Consider the following 20,009-nt stretch of genomic DNA (forward strand, 5'->3'; position numbering starts at 1 on the left):
TACAAAAATTATCTCGGAAATGGCAGCCTTCATAAGGTTAGATCAGGGGCTTTTTATACCTTACCTGGACGATTTCCTTCTGGTAGGACCTTCAGAAGAAGCAGTGAGAAATCAAGTAATCAGAGTTCGAGAAATTCTAAAATTTCTGGGATGGTTAATAAATATAGAAAAATCAGAAATAGTCCCGTCCCAACAGAAGCTCTTTTTGGGGGTCCTTCTAGACTCAAGTTGCCAAAAATCCTTTCTGCCCAGAGATAAACAAGAAAGGATAATGGAAAGTATAACAAAAATAAAAAGGTCCTCACGTACAACCATCAGAGGGGGTATGTCCCTCCTAGGAAGTTTAATGGCCACCATTCCTGCAGTTCCCTGGGCTTGATTTCACGAGGAAATAGGAATGCCGGATTCAGTGTTAGAGTCCCTAAGTTGGTGGCTAATTCAGGAGAACTAGGTCTCCCCTGGGTTTCAAATCCAGAAAGAATTATCACAATGGATGCAAGTCCGTGGGGTTGGGGTGCACACGTAGGAGCCAGAATGTGTCAGGGCCAGTGGAGCACTCAGGAAGCAATTTTTTCTTCAAACGGAAAAGAACTACTGGCCATTTTAAAAGGCTTAGTAGCGGCTCTGCGTTTTCTGAGAAACAAAAACATTTTAGTAAGATCAGACAACACTACGGCAGTAGCCTACATAAACAAGCAAGGGGGGACAAGGGGTCCACACCTCATGCAGATAGCTTCTCATATTTTCCAGTTAGCAGAGTCACACCTGGTGTCTCTAAATGCTGTATACATAAAAGGGTCAGATAATACCCAAGCCGACTTCTTAAGTCGCAGTATCATCCACCAGGGGGAATGGGTTCTCAATGGGGAGATCTTCAGCATGATAACCAAAAGATGGGGTCTCTCGGAAATAGACCTTTTTGCCAACAGGGGAAATCGAAGGGTGAGACAGTTTTTTTCCCTAGATTGCAGGGATCAGCCATTGGCAGTAGATGCCTTCTCCCAAAATTGGGGACACCATCATCTGTTATATGCTTTTCCCCCCCAAGATCCTAATTCCCAGAACTCTGTGGAAGATAAAACGGGAGAAAGCGAGGGTCATTCTCATCGCCCCTTTTGGGCCTTGCCGTGCTTGATTTTTAAGTCTGAGGGACATGTCAATAGCAGACCCATGGGTTCTGCCAGAGAGGAGAGACTTGTTATTCCAAGGCTCTATTTATCATCCAGGTAAGGGGTCTTCATCTCACGGCATGGCTATTGAGAGGTTGATTGTGGAGAAAAAGGGTCTGTCGGGTCAAGTCATTTCAACCCTTCAGAAGAGAAGAAAGCCCGTTACTTACAGAATTTATTTTAGAACATGGAAGGCTTTCTTTAAATTTATCCAGAAATCCAGAATTCATGCCCATTAGACCAGAGCTCTAGCAGCATCCTGGGCTGACTTCAGACATGCCTCATTAGAACAAATATGTCGAGCTGCATGTATGTCTACCCCCACACCTTCTTTAAACACTACCGGTTGGATGTGGCGGGTTCTCTCGACCTTTCCTTTGGGAGGAAGGTTCTTTCCTCTATTATCCCTCCCTAAAAGTTTTTTTCTCTGAAAATCTCTCTGGTTGGTGCCGTCATGGTGCTTGGGAAAATAGGAGTTACTCACCGGTAATGTTTCCTCGTACCACGACGGCACCTGGTATATTCCCACCCGGGTGTTTTTTCCCACTTTTTTCTTGGTGTCGGTCAATTGGGTGTATATAATAATTTTTAAGCTCAGGTTTCCTGTCCCTGGGGGCGGATCCCTCTCTCTGGTTGGTGCCGTCGTGGTACGAGGAAACATCATTACCAGTGAGTAACTCCTGTTTTCTTATTTTTCCACATCTAAAACCTAGGTGCTTCTTAGGGTCCTGTGCGTCTTATAGTCCGAAAAATACGATATAAGTCAATTCTTGACAGTGTTTTATATGAGCGACTCATGCAAGAATATTTCCGTATTTCATTTTCCATTAATCTGACCACTCCAATTCCTTACTAAGTTCTGCAAGGCATGAAGTCCTACTCTCAGTGCATAGTAATATTAAAATCGCCCATTACCAAGATAGGGCAGGAATCTTTTTCTTTTAAGAAGGACAGTAAATGCCTAATAATAGACGGGGTAAAATGAGGAGGAGTATTTACAAATGCCAACACTACAAGTTCGCCATTAACACAAATCGTATATCTTGTTCTTCTATATGGCTAATTGGAGAGTAATTTACCACTCTATGAATCAAAACTGAAACTCCTCTGGAGTAAATACTCCCACAGTAGTGATATTCTTCTCCGCTCCATCGCCTTCTGACTCTACCAAGAGATTCCTTTGTTAAATGGGTCTCCAGCAAGCAGACAATAGCTGGAAGGGGCCTATTTATCAAATCAAAAATGGCACACCTCTTAACTTTGTCACTTAAACCCCGGACATTCCAGGTAACAATTCTTGTTGCCATTACCCAATTTTTATATAAAACAGGAAAAGAAATTATTTAATTCCTTTCCCCTCCAACCAAACTGAGGCTTCTTCTGGACTTTCGAATCAGAAAGTTTTCTCATTATGACTGATCCCAAGTCTGGCTGGTAAAATAGTTGAGTAAAGAATGTTGTCATTCCTTAAGCGCTTTTTCACCCCATTGAAGCTTGCTCTAGCTTTTTGTGTCTCTCTGGAGAAGTCTGGAAATGTAGAAACCCAGGACCCATTGTACATAATGGAAGATTTATCTTTACAACTTCGCAGGATAGCATCTCTGCCCTGCATACAAAACAATTTTGCCAATATGGCTCTTGGAGGTGAACCTGGAGGAAGTTTTTTGAATGGGACCCATGTGCCCTTTCTTTTTTAAAGAAGGGGGAAAAAAATTTCCTTGCCACATATCCCCTTCAACCATTCCTGGATTTTGCTTGACATATCTCCAGCTTCCCCTCCTCTGGGAATCCGACATCAAGCATGACCGCTGCGTGTAAGGGTCCACCCCTAAGGATTGCACCCCCCGGGATCCAATCTTCTTTAGGGCAGAACTGAGTTCTGCCAAGTGCTCTGGGGCTGCCCCATATCCTCGGCAGTCAGAGCCTTTCTGGGTGTGACTGCAAACTGATGGTGCATGTGTGAGCATGCCAGACAGTTTACACTGCACTACAATACATTAGTATAACTGGTTCAACTTTAGATAGAGTAAAAAAAGTTCAAAAAATAAGTTCAAAACATTAAAAAAATAAAATTTAAGCCCCTAAAATGTCACTTTTCCATACAAACACTTAATAAAGTATTTAGTATCGTTGCGTCCATATCAATCTTTATAATTAAACAATCATTATTGGACCTGCACAGTGAACGCCGTAAAAATAAAACACGAAAATGTTCTGAAAAAAGATAATTTTTTTTAATAATACCCTTAAAAAATGCTTTAGAAAGTGATTTAAATGTTTCACGCTCCACAATAAGATCACTAAAAAGATCACTTCTCGCAAAAACTAACCCTTGTCCAGATTTTTCAGCGGACAATTTTTTTAAATTATGCCTCCTAAAACATGGTGATGCTGAAATGTTAAGATTTTCTCCTAACTCTTTTTATTCCAGAAAAATTAGGAAAAAGTAAAATGCCATAAAAATTAGTTGCGTAATTGCGGCAACCAATGGCCGATCCTCATATAGGCGGTATGGGTGTCCGCCGGGGCTGCTTGCTCCCCAGGGGCCCTCGGTCGGCCATACCACCATTAAAAATCTGACTGCAGACTGCCAACTCTCAAAATGGTATCTGCTACTCAGTATGGCATTGGGGGATGGATTGAGAGATTAAGGAGAGCTGTGGGAGTCTGGAACGCTTATTGCTGAGTTCTGTTAGTCGGGATGGTGGTAGGGGGGTGGGCTGAGATTTATAGTTATAGTTGTCCTGGAATATATATTAAACAAGGTTGGCTAAAATATATGCACACTCTGTAATGTTTATTTCCACCATATCATATGTATTTCATCATATGTATATTATATGAATAAATTATATATTAGTGTCCACAGGTAGTGATTGTGGTGAAACTAACATGTTTTCAAGCTCCCATTTTTAATAACTTTTTAGAGCATATTTTTTACATGCATGTGTTTCATAAACACAATGTTGACAGCAATATAATTAGGAAAAATCTCTTCTCAGCTGTTCTGATGCGTATTAGTTTTAAAAACGCATTAATTAACGCCACGTGTGAACGCTCCCTCAGAGTGTTATGTCAGCTGCTATATACCTGCTGCTTCTGGTACTGGTTTTGCATGTGAGTTGGTGCCAGAAGCTCAACGTAATGGTACATCTGGTTGCCGAAAGTACCTTCTCACACAGAAGTGCTATTACGTCGGGGGGCAAGAAGTAGTTAATTAATTAGGGGTTGGGGGCCCACAATTTTTATACAGCCCAGGGCAGGGCCCATGGTTCTCTTAATCCGCCACTGGTGGCAACCCATAAAATAAAAATAACATCTTATTTTTATGGTATAGTGAACGGCCAACAAAAAAGCAGAAAAATCTCACCAAAAAATTGATTTTTATTTCCTCCACCAACAAAGAGTTAATAATAACAATATCAATTAGCTATAGATACCCCAAAGTTATGTACCAGATAAGTACATCTCATGTGGCAAAAAAAGTCCCTTATATATAAACATGCACCCATATACCACCACATATGGGGTATCAAACTTTGTGTAGCCTTTTGTCATTTAAAACATTGTGAATGTTTAATTTTCCACCCAAAATGATTGTCCAAAAATATAACCATTTATAGACTGCACCTCCATTTTGTTTTAACCCCTATAAAACACAAAAAGGGTCAACAAACTTCATAAAAGTTTTTCATACGTTGAGGGGTGCAGTTTCCATAATGGGGTAATTTATGAGTCTTGCTATTATTTAGGCCTCTCACAATCAATTGAAAGATCAATCACATGTCTTGGCGATTTAAAAAAAAAAAAAAAAAGTAAAAACCGGCACCCAAATTCTAAGCCTCATAACATTCCAATAAAATACATGGAATCTTAAAAATCCATGCCAACATCTGCTTCAAAAGTAGAGAATTTAGAACTTTGAAAATAAACAATTATTTGACATTTTTTGCCAAATTTCAGTTTGTCATAACACAAAAGATATCATCCAAATTTTAAAACTAATTTGAAGTACAATCTGTCACAAGAAAACTATCTCAAAATCCTCTGGATATGTTATAGCGTTCCAAAGCTGTCAGGTGTCCTTGAGGCCAAAATAGACGGAGCCCTGAAGGGGTAAATATAACTACAAATTTGCAGATAAATAGACTGACATCCAACTAAACCCAGAAATTCCTCACTGGCTGCAACCTGAATTTAATATATATTTGTGGTAAAAAAGTGGCCTAAACAATAGCCTTAAAGTCCCAGCTCTATTAAACTTGCAACATCCCCCACCGGGGCTTAGCCTCTTCCTGGTGACCTGAAGGCAGCTGGGGCCCAGAATACCGGAGTGGCTGGCTATTGCGGCCTGGGGCACGCTGTGGTCACGGGGATTGGTATGGGGACTGGAGGGCTTTCCTTCAGCCTGGCAGGTCCCAGCAGGTGGTGTGTGCAAGAAATGTGGAGGGAGAGGCTGATGTACTGGTTTCTTCCTGGGGCAACCCCTGAGGTATCTGTAGGATGAGTCCCTGGGTAATGGATGGGGAAGCCCATGGTGGTAAGTTGATGCAAATCAACTTACAGTTCTTTATTGAACTTCAAACAGCAGGCAACGGCCTTAACATTAGCAAACTTCTTCTAGAACAGGGGTCTCAAACTCAATTTACCTGGGGGCCGCTGGAGGTAGATTCTGGGTAAGGCTGGGCCGCATCAAGTTTTCCACACAAAATGCGCTTACAAAATATCATTATTCAGATTCAAATGTCATGGCGTCTCCCAGCGCAAGGAAATCCCCATGCTGGGAGACGTGTTCTCTCTATGAACGCGTCCTGTGCACCGAGGGGTCCCAAGCTCCTACCGCACTGAGCCCAGGACACTCCATCCCCCCCTCCCCCCCGGTACTTGCCTCCCATCGAAGAAGATGAAGTCGCCGCTCTGACCTGCACCAAGTGCGTTCAGAGCGGCGACTTCATCTTCTTCAAGTACCGGAGGGAAGGGGATTAACCGGTTACGGGCCCTTTCCTGTTTTTTCATGTCCATTTTTCACTCCCCACCTTCAAAAATCTATAACTTTTTTATTTTTACACGTAAAGAGCTGTGTGACGGCTTGTTTTCTGCGTAACAAATTGCACTTCATAGTGATGGTATTTAATATTCCATGCCATGTACTTGGAAGCGGGAAAAAAATTCCAAATGCAATGAAAATGATGAAAAAAACGCATTTGCGCCATTTTCTTGTGGGCTTGGATATTACGTCTTTCACTGAGCGCCCCAAATGACATGTCTACTTTATTCTTTGGGTCGGTACGATTAAGGGGATACCAAATTTGTTATAGGTTTATAATGTTTTTTACAAAAATTAAAACCTCCTGTACAAAAATTATTTTTTTGATTTTGCCAACTTCTGGCGCTAATAACTTTTTCATACTTTGGTGTACGGAGCTGTGGGTGGTGTCATTTTTTGCGAAATTTGATAATATTTTCAATGATATCATTTTTAGGACTGTACGACCTTTTGATCACTTTTTATAGATTTTTTATATTTTTCAAAATGGCAAAAAAGTGCCATTTTCGACTTTGGGCGCTATTTTCCGTTACGGGGTTAAACGCATTGAAAAAACGTTATCATATTTTGATAGATCGGGCATTTTCGGACGCGTCGATACCTGATGTGTTTATGATTTTTACTGTTTATTTATATTTATGTCAGTTCTAGGGAAAGGGGGGTGATTTGAAATTTTAGGTTTTTTTATTATCATTTTTTTTTTAACTTTTTTGTATTTTTATTTATACTATTTTTCAGACTCCCTAGGGTACTTTAACCCTAGGTTGTCTGATCGATCCTATCATATACTGCCATACTACAGTATGGCAATATATGGGGATTTTCCTCCTCATTCATTACAATGTGCTATCAGCACATTGTAATGAAGGGGTTAAAACGAAATAGCCTCGGGTCTTCGGAAGACCCGAGGCTACCATGGAGACGGATCGCCGCCCCCCGATGACGTCACGGGGAGCGGCGATCCCAGGTAAGATGGCGGCGCCCATGCGCCGCTATCTGTTTGAGGCTGCCGGCAGCTTTGCCGGCAGCCATCGCTGTGAAAACACCCGCGATCGGTACTAGCACCGATCGCGGATGTTACCGGTAAGCCTTTGCTGCAATATGCAGCAAAGACTTACCGGCTATGGAGAGGGCTCGGCCCGTGAGCCCTCTCCATGCAGCGCGACCTGCCCTCTCCATGCAGGTGGGGGCCGCAAAATATTGTCCCGCTGGCCGCAGTTGGCCCGCGGGCCGCGAGTTTGAGACCCCTGTTCTAGAAGGAGATAGCTGGTTATATCTGATTTATCACCAGGATTCCGTAATGTCTGGTGTGGTGCCAAGTCACTGGCGCAAGGCAAATGTGGTACCAATATATAAAAAGTGCTCTAGAACTTCCCCAGGCAATTACAGGCCTGTAAGCTTAACTTCCATTGTGGGGAAAATATTGGAAAGGGGTAGTAAAAGACTATATACTGGAGTATGTGACATCAAATGGTATAATAAGTGATAGCCAGCATGGGTTTACTAAGAATAGAAGTTGTCAAACTAACCTGATCTGCTTCTATGAAGAGGTGAGCAGATGCCTCGATGCAGGTGCTGCTGTGGATATTGTGTTCGTGGACTTCGCAAAGGCATTTGACACTGTCCCTCATAGATGCCTGATGGGTAAAATTAGGTCTATTGGTTTGGCAGAAATCATTTGCAATTGGATTGCGAACTGGCTGAAGGATTGTATTCAGAGAGTTGTGGTCAATGATTCCTACTCGGAATGGTCACCAGTTATGAGTGGTGTACCCCAGGGTTCTTTGCTTGGCCCACTACTATTTAATATATTTATTAATGATATAGAGGTAGGAATTAATAGCACTGTGTCTGTTTGTGCAGATGACACCAAGCTGTGTAGTGTAATACAGTCTATGGAGGATGTTCATAGGTTGCAGGGTGACTTGGACAAACTGAATGTTTGGTCATCCACTTGGTAAATGAGGTTTAATGTGGATAAATGTAAGGTTATGCACCTGGGGGCTAATAATCCAAAGGCAAATATGTCCTTGGGGGAGTAAATCTGGGAGAGTCCCTTGTTGAGAAGGACCTGGGGGTACTAGTAGATGATAAATTAAATAACAGCATGCAATGTCAATCATCTGCCTCTAAAGCCCGTAGGATCTTGTCAAGTATCAAAAGTGGTATGGACTCTCTTGATAGGGATGTAATATTACCACTGTACAAGGCATTGGTTCGGCCTCACCTGTAATATGCTGTCCAGTTCTGGGCACCGGTCCATAAAAAGGATGCCCTGGAGCTGGAGAGGGTTCAACGTAGAGCCACAAAAATGATAAGGGGTATGGAGGGTCTCAGTTATGAGGAAAGATTAAAACAACTAGATTTATTTAGTCTGGAAAAAAGATGACAGAGGGAACATGATTAATCTATTTAAATATATGAATGATCCATACAAAAAAAATGGTGGTAAGTTGTTTCAGAGTAAAACAAATCAAAAGACGAGAGGGCACTGTCTCCGTTTGGAGAAATAAAGGTTTAATCACCAGAGGCGACAGGGATTCTATACTATGAGAACTGTCAATCTGTGGAATAGCCTGCCTCAGGCGCTGGTCAAAGCAGGGACAGCAGAGAGCTTAATGAAGGGTCTAGATGCCTTTTTACACCTAAATAACATTGATGGTTATGTTATATAGAATTGTTTCCCCTAAATCCCTTCCTCATGCAATCCCTTCCTTTCCTTGGTTGAACTTGATGGACAAGTGTCTTTTTTCAACCATAAAAGCTATGATACTCTATGATCAGGATGATGTGCTCACAGCTTGGCAAGGTGGCTGGAGGATGGTGGGCTGCTTCAGCAGCAAGGTTGAGGCAGATATCTGGTAATGGAGATCTGCAGGCCATGTGCTTTGGAGTGTTGTGCCTCAGCACCATCTGAGCTCTTCCTGCAGACACCTCAGGGGAAAGAGACCAGAATCTTCCACATCCAAGGTTTATTTAACCTTGGGGTGTGTCCAGCTCAGGTGGATCATCCAACCAGCTTGCCAGGCAGTATCTGCAGATGCAATTACACAATGCCCAGGTTCCAGAACTTTCCAAGAGAGGTGATCAATCTCCCCAATAGCTCCTAACCTAGAGAGGGCGCTATTCGCAACTTCCCACCTGCCTATGCATTGGCAGGGGTGTTGCACTTTCCAGTTTTTTGTCTGACAATGTACTTACATGTACAAGCTCCAAAGACGTTCTTTTATCTATAAAGTGTCTGCACCAGTTTTGTGTTTCGGCTTCACTGTCAGGATCAGGACCCCAGGGCTGTCCAAACTTAACCTTATGAAACACATAGTTGTGTTTTATCAAATAAAATGTTTGTGATTTGAAGACGCTCTGCCTTTATGTGGACTTCCTCTTGCAGCAATTACACATTCCTAACAGGTAGCTCTTCAGGGACTATGCTCCAATTGATATCCACTTTGCAAGCTACCTTCCTCTGGGATGCCGTTGGTGATCTTGATACATTTAAACCTCAAGACGCTATCAAGGTGAGCATAGTACTATATGCTCTGCACTTGAATTTTTGCGCCTTTCTTTTTCTTTCTTCCATGCTCCGATGGGGTGCCGAACAGACGTTTTTTTCCTGACATTTGAATGAACTCAACAACCTGAATTTCGTCCAACCAGCTTATAACTAATGACCACCGCATAATGATGGCTGGCAAGGATCTTAACCAAAACTTTAATATCCACTGCCAGCAGCAACACTGGTCCCGTGATAACTTCAAACTGTTAACACTTAGTGCTCACAGCACAGCACAAACTATATACTTCATGTAACTGCTTCACTTCTGGTTTCTACTAAAATATTCTACTTATTACATTTGTAATAATAGTAGATACTAATACACTTGTTTTCTCCTACATGTGAAGAAATATGCCAGGCTAGCCACTACATGGCCCTGTATGTACCCACTTATTACATGTAGGAATCTCACTTAATTTGCTGCTACATCACTTCATGAGAGGTCACAATGCATCATGGGATGTGAGGCTAAATTATATGAAGTTTTACCATAGAATTCTGGGATCTGTAGTGCTAGATTACTTTTGTAAGGAAAACCATGCCTCTTTTAGCTAGCTTGTAATGCAGGTTCCTTGACATCAAGCATGATTTTCAGGGATGACATAAGGGATTAAAACCAAACCTGTATATGTATAGCAGAAGGAACAGATTCCCAACTGTAGACAGCACAGTTTTGTTGTGGTTGCATCTCTTCAGTACATTGTAGGTTTGGCTGAATGAGAGGATTTTGGTCAACAGAGTAGGTTTCAGAAAAGCACCCCCTCCCAAAAAAAAAAGTGTAAATGTCCCCCAGGGAATAAAAACATACACAAAATATTAATAAATATTCATAAAAATGCAAAGATATTTCCCCATATAATATCTTATAGATTATAGCTGTATGACCAGGAGATGTATTTTATTTAGTGGTTTATGGAGGTTCATCTATTTATTACCACAATATATAGCACAAAGAGTATAATACAGTTTTCAAAGGCTTCGGGTATAATCTGCATTTTGAGGTTTGTTACCATGATGCATTCATGCTCTTGGAGTATTGTTTATCTATGTTCTAACATAAATAACGACTGCACTCACAAAATGAAATAATTACAGAATATTAAGTTTACCCGTATTTGATGACATGTCACAGAAGACCTCAAACTGAGGAACACCTTTTCCAACTCCATCTGGGTCAATCGTGTATCGTCCTGAGTCAGTAATTCCAGCTTCTTTTAGAGCAGCACATGACTCTAGCACTGGAGGTTCTGAAACTTACAGCAAAAAATAAAGTTAAGTTCTCTTCAGGCTGAAAGCAAGAGGATTTTAATAGAGAAGGATATATACATATATACTACCGCTCAAAAGTTTGGGGTCACTTTGAAATTTCCTTATTTTTGAAAGAAAAGCACTTTTTCTTTCAATTAAGCTAACATTAAATGACTCATAAATATACTCTATACATTGATAATGTGGTATACATTAATAAATGGAGTATAAAATGAAGTGGAAGACCCGCTGCACAACTAAGCAATAAAACAAGTACATTAGAGATTCCAGTTTGAGACTCTAACACAGGGGTCCCCAAACTTTTTACATAGAGGGCTGTTCACTGCCCCCCCCCTTTATATATTGGCCCAATTAATTAATGAATTGGGTCAATTAATTATTAAATATACTGGGACTCCTCTCCATTAATTATTGAATATGCGCCCCCTCCATTAATAACTAGACTGCCCCTCATAATTAATTATTTCCTGTGCCCCCCACCATTAATTATTTCATATGCTGCCCCCCCACCATTAATTATCTCATATGCTGTCCCCACCATTAATTATTTCATATGCTGTCCCTCATTTAATTATTTCCTATGCTGCCCCACACCATTAATTATTTCCTATGTTGACCCCCTACCATTAATTGTTTCTTATGCTGCCCCCCACCATTAATTATTTTCTATGTTGACCCCCTACCATTAATTGTTTCTTATGCTACCCCCCACCATTAATTATTTCCCATGCTGCCCCTCATAATTAATTATTTCCTAAGCTACCCCCACATTAATTATTTCCTATGCTTTCCCCCACCATCATTTCCTATGCTGCCCTTCCACCATTATTTCCTATGCTTTCCCCCACCATTATTTCCTATGCTTTCCCCCACCATTAATTATTTCCTATGCTGCCCCTCATAAATAATTATTTCCTATGCTGCCCCTCATAATTAATTATTTCCTATGCTGCCCCTCATAATTAATTATTTCCTATGCTGACCCTCATAATTAATTATTTCCTATGCTGCCCCTCCACCATTAATCATTTCCTATGCTGCCCCTTATAATTATTTCCTATGCTTTCCCCTACCATGATTTCCTATGCTGTCCATAATAATTATTTTCTATAATGCCCCCATAATTAATTAATTCATATATTAGGACCGTTTCCGGCCGCATCGAGCACTATACAGTGACGGGCAGGAGCTTCCTCTCCAGACGGAGGCCCCTGCCCGACTGCCAAAGGCCGCGGGACGCTGGCGCTTCAAGTGACAGGGGACGAATAGAAATTTTCCGCGGGCCGTAGTTTGGGGACCCCTGCTCTAACACATCCCAGGTCCTCAACTGGCAGCTTCATTAAATAGTACCCGCCATACACCAGTGTCAACCTCTACATTGAAGAAAAGACTCCAGGAAGCTGGCCTTCAGGACAGAGTGGCAAAGACTAAGTCATATCTGAGACTGGCTAATAAAAGTAAAAGATTAATATGGGCAAAAGAACACAGAGATTGGACAGAGGAAAATTGGGAAAAATAGGGTTATGCACAGACAGATCTAAGTTTGAGGTGTTTGGATCACACAGAAGAACATTTGTGATACACAGAACAACTGAAAACATACTTGAAGATGCTTGACACCATCTGTAAAGCATGGCGGAGGTAATGTGATGGTCTGCTTTGGTGCTGGTAAAGTGTGAAATTTGCACAAGGTCAAAGGGATTCGGAATGAGGAAGGCTATTGCTCCATTTTGCAACGCCATGCCATACCATACCCTGTGGTCAGCGCTTGTTTGGAGCCAATTTCTTTCTAAAACAGGAAAATGACCCAAACACACCTCCAAATTATGCATGAGCTATTTAGGGAAGAAGCAGGCAGCTGGTATTCTATCTGTAATGGAGTGCCCAGTCCAGTCACCAGATCTCAACACCATTGAGCTGTTGTGGGAGCAGCTTAGCCTTATGGTTCACAAAGGCAATCCAACTTGTGAGAGGTTCTTGAAGCACCTGGTGAAATTCCTCGAGATTACCTTGGCACATTAACAGCCAAAGGTCTGCAATGCTGTAATTGCAGCAAAGGGAGCATTCTTTCATGAAAGCAAAGCTTGAAGGAGAAAATTATTTAAAATATTTCAAACCATGTCAATGTCTGCACTATATTTTCTATTCATTCTGCAACTCATTTATAAAATAAAAGTATGAGTTTTCATGGAAAACACAAGTGTCTGGGTGACCCTAAACTTTTGAGTGGTAGCGTGTATGTATATATGCTTTCTAGTCCATTCATTAGCTACATTTCAGCTTCTATAGCAGCTACTATGTAGGTAAATGGTAGAAAAATTGTCACGCTACCACAATGACTGGTCACAGATGGCAAGAAGATTAATCAACTTATTGGTGGACAATGCGTTTTGGGGGCCTTCCTCGGGTCTAACTAAATGTACACAGATGTGCCTGTAGATCCAGGAGGCACATAAACTCTGTTCCACTACCCACCAAAAAATGCCCACCTTCACCAGGTGAGCTGTTTATTTTGGGCTTTTTTTCTATACCATAGGCCAGTGGTGGCACTCAGAGTCTCTCTGTGAGCACCCAGATCTCCAGGCACCCTCAGCATAGTGTCTATAACAAAGGACCCATAGCCTCCTTCTGCAGTCCAAGGCCACAAAGGACATTGTGCACTCACTACTATTTTAAAGCAACACATACATGGCTGCCTGCGACTGAGAAGACGTGGACAGGGCTGGATTATAATTTGAGCTCCTACGATGGGCCCTGCAATTCTTCCTGTACAGTGGACCCTGGAGGGAAGCTACAATAATAATCTTAATTTCTCCTCTTTCTGCTGTATTGATGTCTTCAGGACGCCAATGCGATTTAAAGATTTGACAAAGCAGTAAGCAATAAGTTGTTGTGTAAATTGCCAAATAAATAAGCGAGTTTTTGTTGTAGTTTGGGCACTTGCTCTCTAAAAGGTTCGCCATCACTGCCATAGGCCATGGAGCGCCAGGTGTTCTTTTAATCTTCCATTGTGGCTTCTAGTAAGGGTTTGTAATGCTTACAATAGCAGCAATATTTACTGTAACATTGTTACATAATGCTGTATGCTGCTGCTTCTCACTGTGTTAGATTTAGGAGAACTAAAACTGACAATTAGAGTTGGAATCTGACAGTAAATGCCAGGCACAAATCATATAATTCTAAAATGTCACCTGAAACAATAGGTACATATCAACTAATGCCAACTTACTGGTTCCCCAACACCGCAGCTTGCCAATGTGATAGAATGCCATTGCCATTGGCACATTACTTGTACCTCCAAACCGAAACTCCTGAACTGGCAGAGAAGACTTATCCATTATGGCGCCTTCATCCATTCTCCAGATATCATCATTTGCATCACAATTACAAGAAGGGATTCCAAAGGCACATTCACCTAGACAATTCATACAGGTAGAAACATTGCATTTTTAAACTACCTCATTACCAACATATGTGGTACAGGTGGGTTAAAGAAAAAAACAACATTTATAACTGAAAAGCCCTGGGTTTTTGCAAGGCTGTTTAGTTTAAACCAGGGGCATTGCTAAGTAAAAATATCCAGGGCACTGGAATATTTTGGCCTGGACCCCGAATGTCCCTTGGAGGCATTTCTTGATATCAACTTTATCCCCGTACTCTTGACCCAAATCAAGGTCTAAGTGAGCACGGAATAGCAGAGACTGTATGTAGTAGGCAGAGCTAAGAGAGAAAGCCAGCAGATGAGTTAGCCCTGGACTGGTGAAACCAGACAGGGGTCATGTTGTTTAAGGATGTGTGAGTTAGTGGGTGTGAACAGGGGGCAGGAGGCATGAGCAGTAAGAATGGGCAGGGGTCAGAAAGTATAAGCGGGAGGTATGGGCAGGGTCAGGAGGCATGAGTAGTTCTTGTGAGCAGGAGTCAGGAAGTATGAGCAGGAGGGGTTCTCCAAAAAATTCAATACAGCAACCTGGAGAAGGAAGAGTGATGATGTGCCGCTACTGTGTGCTGTCCTGCAAACTAAGAAGATTCATCAGGAGGGAAGAGAGATGAGTGTTAACTTTTTTTTTTTTTTTTTTTATTATACAATGATGGCCAGAATGAGGGTAATTTATTTATTATAAGGATCACAGTGAGGGTGCATTCTTATGTAAACTATTCATGATTGTTAAGGAGGTCGTACTGGTTTCGGACGCCAACTTGACTACTGTCCGCCATCTTAGATACAGCGGCCATGTTCCCTGACCATTGTCAAGTTAATGTCATGATTCAAACTTCATTTTATGTAACATGTTTGCTCGCCTGTCAGCTAATACCCTTTGACATTTAATGAGAAGCCAGTCTGTCCTCGATGCTGCATGATATTAGGATTCTGGAGCCCACTTATCATCTCCTTCTCAGCAAACTAGTATAAACAATATCTGTGTACAAGGTCTCCAAGAACTGAGCACAATTAATTAACTTTTTTCCCAGAATGTGCTGATGACCAATAGTTTTGGAGTATACTATTCACGCCCCTTTGATGACTCTTCTGTCTGTTATATATTATGCATTTTGATTATTAAAGGGGAGAAGATTTTTACATACACTAAGAGAGATTGACATGTCTTAGTTTGTGTTGAAGTTCCTGGTACCAGGACAATCATGAAATGGTTAATTAGGCCTCACCTTACAAAAGTCAAGAGGGCTGTTGGGGCCCTGCATAAAATAACCCTATCAATGATATATCCAAAGGATATGTTATAAATACTAGAAAGATGTAGGGTGTCACAAAAATGGGGGTTTCCTGACTGTGGCAAGCAGTTGAAGAGCTGCTACAACTTAATTAATAAGATTAGAAATGAGATTAACTACAATTTGAGAACTTGTCAGCTGCACTTTCAGGATCTATTAGGTAGAGATCGTGTTTGTGTATTCTGTAACCAGCATATACAGATGTAGACTATGTAGGTACGTGGACACTACTGAGAATGTGGTACTTATGCATTGGTGGTCCATGCCCCAGAACCTTTACAAAGCTAGAAACGCCCCTGGTTACAGTGCTTGTTGTCATGCTATCTCCTCCCTTGCTTAAAGCAGACCTTTTATCAGACTATACTGTACTATTAAACAGCAACATGTATATGGGGACTGGTCAACACTCCTAAGGCCTCATGCACACTAACGTATGCAGCTGGGTGCATTTATTGTCCAGCGGCTGCGCCATGAAATAGCAGAATATAGGAAACTTCCTGTATTTTACGGCACAGCTGCCCATTCAGATCATGTTGTGGTGATCTCACTGCACTGGGACTATGTACTATGGACATTTATGGGTCCATGATGATTCCGCTGAATCAAAGGCCCCTATGGTCATGTGCATGGGGCCTAGGAGCCATGTGCTGTTTGAAGAGGAGAGCAGTCATTTGCTTTTTTAAGTGTGTTATGTGATCTAATGACAGATCTGCTTGAACATTCACTTACAGATGTCATGGCAAAGCAACAAATGTCTTAACATTTTTGATTAGCTGTACAAATAATATACAAAGTGTTACCATTTTCTCCACAAGCACATCTTCCACTGTTTGTGTCGGCTCCACCCCATGAAATTATCTGTTCTCCATCTCTGGATACCCACCATCCCCATGGTCCATCCAAAAAGCGTACATGCCGGCAATCCAACTGTGACATAAGCAAAAAAAATTATGACTTGTAGGAGAAATATATATACTTGGCAAAGGCTGGGAAATGTTGCTAGAGGTGGAATAAACACCAAGTTTGTTTTCACTATATTGGAGTGCTGCCATTTTTTTTTACTTGGATATCTATTGGACTCTAGCTGGTGAGAGTATAGGATAGCACCCATTGCAGCTACTATTGAGGAGTGTGGTGCTGTTTTCATACATTATATATATTATATTATACACATACACACACATTAGGAAAATGTTCTTTACAGTTCTGTTGGTTTGTTCTTAAGTTAAATTTGTTTGCAAGTCAGAACTGTATATTTTATAGTTGTAATCCCAGCCAAATTTTTTTTGGTCTCTGTAACAATTGGATTTTAGAGATTTTTTGCAAGAAAGGGTTAAACCACTCTACAGGTGCATCTTCCAAGAGAATAAAGGATTTTTATTCTTGTTCATAATACAGGTCTGCAAACAACGCGTTTCGGCATTGAGCCAATGCCTTCATCAGGTAAAACCAATGTATGTAACATTGTATGTAACATGTATGATACATACATTGGTTTTACCTGATGAAGGCATTGGCTCAATGCCGAAACGCGTTGTTTGCAGACCTGTATTATGAACAAGAATAAAAAACCTTTATTCTCTTGGAAGATGCGCCTGTAGAGTGGTTTAACCCTTTCTTGCAAAAAATCTCTGATCTTCAAACGGGCCAAAGCTGTGGACTACTCCTTTCCCGTAACTCCAAATCCACTGTGAGCTGCACTTCCTACCACAAAAAGATACTGCCTATATGCCTATTATCTCAATCATTCTACTACTCCTTTACTAAATTGGTTGTACCTACTCCTGCACTTGAGTCTTTTCGCGCTGGTCTTTTCCTCCTTATACCCTCTAGTCCAAAAGCCTACAACTGGATTTTACAAATGTTTGATTGTCATAAGAACCAGGATTAATAATAAAGCTCAATTGCAGACACCTGTGATAACTGTTATAGCTGTTTATTGTAGCCCAAGGCTAAAGTCAGTAAATTACCAACATCCAGAGGTCCGTTTGTAACTTGGTGGTCTGTCTGTAAGTCGGATGTTGTTAAGTCATGCTTGACTAACCTTCATTTGTAATTTCAAGCTCGTGTAATGTGGAAATCAGCCTGTCCCAGCTTTCCCAAGGTCCTGAATGGTATAATTGTTTTATCAGCAAAACCACTCAGCTCAGGGATTAACCAAGATATGATCCTGCATCAGTGTAGCTACAGCATTCTCAAGGTATGTTTGTTTCATAATGCATCAAATCAAATGGATGTTTCCTTTAATCTCAGTATTTTCTGTCATGTTGCATTTCAAGTTCAGTCAAGGACATTCATAGTGTTTCCCCTAAACCAATCCTGTAATTTACTACAGTATCATATGCACAAATCTCTTGTTGAAGAGGAACCAGTTTGCAGTCTACAGCACTGTACTTTATTCAGCCTTTCCTTAACCCTAAACAGCGCTACAACATGATGATGCTGCCACCATCATTTAGCATTGAAGAGAGGGTATTGGGAAGATGATAAGTTCTCAAGACATGCTTAGAATTGAGGCTGAAAGGTCTTGATTTCATCAGACCAGAGAATGTGCCAGTCCTTCAGGGCTCATATGGGGAATTATGGCATTTGTGCCATTGACAGAATTTCTGAGGTTATAGACTCTATTCTACAGGTGTTACGTTCTAGGGGAAGACCACCAGATATTGAGCACTATCCTGTCACTGCATGCGTAATTTTGGTTGGCACAAAATACCACAGTATTAGAACTTCAAATGAAATCTCCAACCTGAGTGGGTTGCGCTCATGTGGAGTCCCATTATTGCACCCATTGAAGGTCTCTGAAAGTTAAGCCCAAGTATGGCTCCCACTTAGTAGCAGATGACAACTGAGTTAAGAATGTGGAGTGAAATAGGCCTTAGTAGATCTGCAAAATAAGATGCCTACTTCAAACAGTAAATTATGAATGACATGAGAGACTGAGATGTAGATATCTATAGTGTTCTAAAGAGGGCAACTCAAAGCTACTTTATAAGGGCTCTCAGGTTGCCATGCCATCATGAAAGACAAGATTATCCACCTTTTGCAATCCATGCTCCGAATGCCTCCGTAGGGGTACCTAGAGGTGATAATGGGGTGGGGCCCACAAGATGTCAGCCAAGGCTTTCAAGGAAAGCAGAAGTAAGGAACACTGTTGGAGAAGGGTTAGCTTGCCCAACTGGTTGGCCTTGTAGAATTTAGAAATACCAGGGACCCAGAGAGCTCCACAAAGTCTATGACACTATAATGTAAACCTTGGAACCCGAGGAATAGTTCCCTACCTCAAAAAGCATAGGGAAAGTGCCTGAATTGGGCTCCAGGACCAGTAGAAATGGGAAGTGGGGATAAGGGGCACTCCTGTTGCATCTCAATTATATATAGAATTGGGTTTGCATACAGTAACCTAAACCATGTGACAAATGACCAGGAAACCACGGCTTGCTTTTATTAAGGACAAAAAACACACAGTATCTATATCATAGATATAATATCTATAATATCTATCATCAAAGCAGCAAATATTTCTAAAATGCATCTTTCACATTCTCACTTTGGATTTTGAGTTATTGATGGGGTGATACTTGCAATATAACAAAATATACAAATGTGAAACTGTTCTGTACCTGATTTGAGCTACGGTGTGTGCCTAATCTATTTAATTTACTTTCTTTTAAAATCCCCAGAAATATTAGCAAAGTGGGCAATAGTCTTTTTCCGTAGGGTTTTGTCTCTGTCATATATAGATTTCAAGTTCACTACCTTCCATATGCTTTAAACAGGTGGACGTTAAAAAAACATACATCTACTGATAAAGGGACAGCGGCAATTACATTGTTTATTAAGTCATTAAGAGTTAAAATATGTTTTGACATCTTGGCAGTAGAATCTAACAAAAAGGCTCCAGAATTGCAACTTTACCTGTGTAAAATCTGACCCCAATGCATGTTTTGGCACAGCCTTCTTCTGGGGTAAATCTGCAGTACTAAAATATCAAGCTAATGTTTTTCCTAGCATTCACAAGTTTATCTAATTTCTATGGGTGTATAATTTATTTATATTACAAAACATTTACTGGCTCTTGCCTTAGGACCTTTTATATTGGATTCTTTTCATTTTCATTGGGTTTTTTATTTGTTTTTTTCATATATTTTTTTATTTTTTGAATTGCACCTTATTCGCCTTTTGTGTGTTCACTTTACTATATTATCAGAATAATATATAACCTAACAGAGAACAT

The 20,009-nt window shown here is 40.9% G+C and overlaps 1 protein-coding gene across 6 annotated transcripts in view; it reads right to left on the reverse strand.

Moving 5' to 3' along the window:
- Positions 1-20,009, reverse strand: part of LOC140133130 (uncharacterized) — a 73,040-nt gene that overhangs the window by 25,900 nt on the left and 27,131 nt on the right. For all 6 annotated transcript variants that reach the window (XR_011855805.1, XR_011855804.1, XM_072152828.1 and 3 more), the window contains exons 9-11: positions 16,573-16,699; positions 14,271-14,456; positions 10,882-11,025 (exon numbers count right to left, since the gene is read on the reverse strand). Coding sequence is in view for 4 of the 6 variants with exons in the window: in XM_072152828.1 (XP_072008929.1) it covers positions 10,882-11,025; positions 14,271-14,456; positions 16,573-16,699 (457 nt within the window). In the remaining 2 variants the exon portion in view is untranslated. The remainder of the gene's footprint in view (positions 1-10,881; positions 11,026-14,270; positions 14,457-16,572; positions 16,700-20,009) is intronic.

The sequence above is a fragment of the Engystomops pustulosus genome, chromosome 5, assembly GCF_040894005.1.
Source record: "Engystomops pustulosus chromosome 5, aEngPut4.maternal, whole genome shotgun sequence".
NCBI lineage: Eukaryota > Metazoa > Chordata > Amphibia > Anura > Leptodactylidae > Engystomops > Engystomops pustulosus.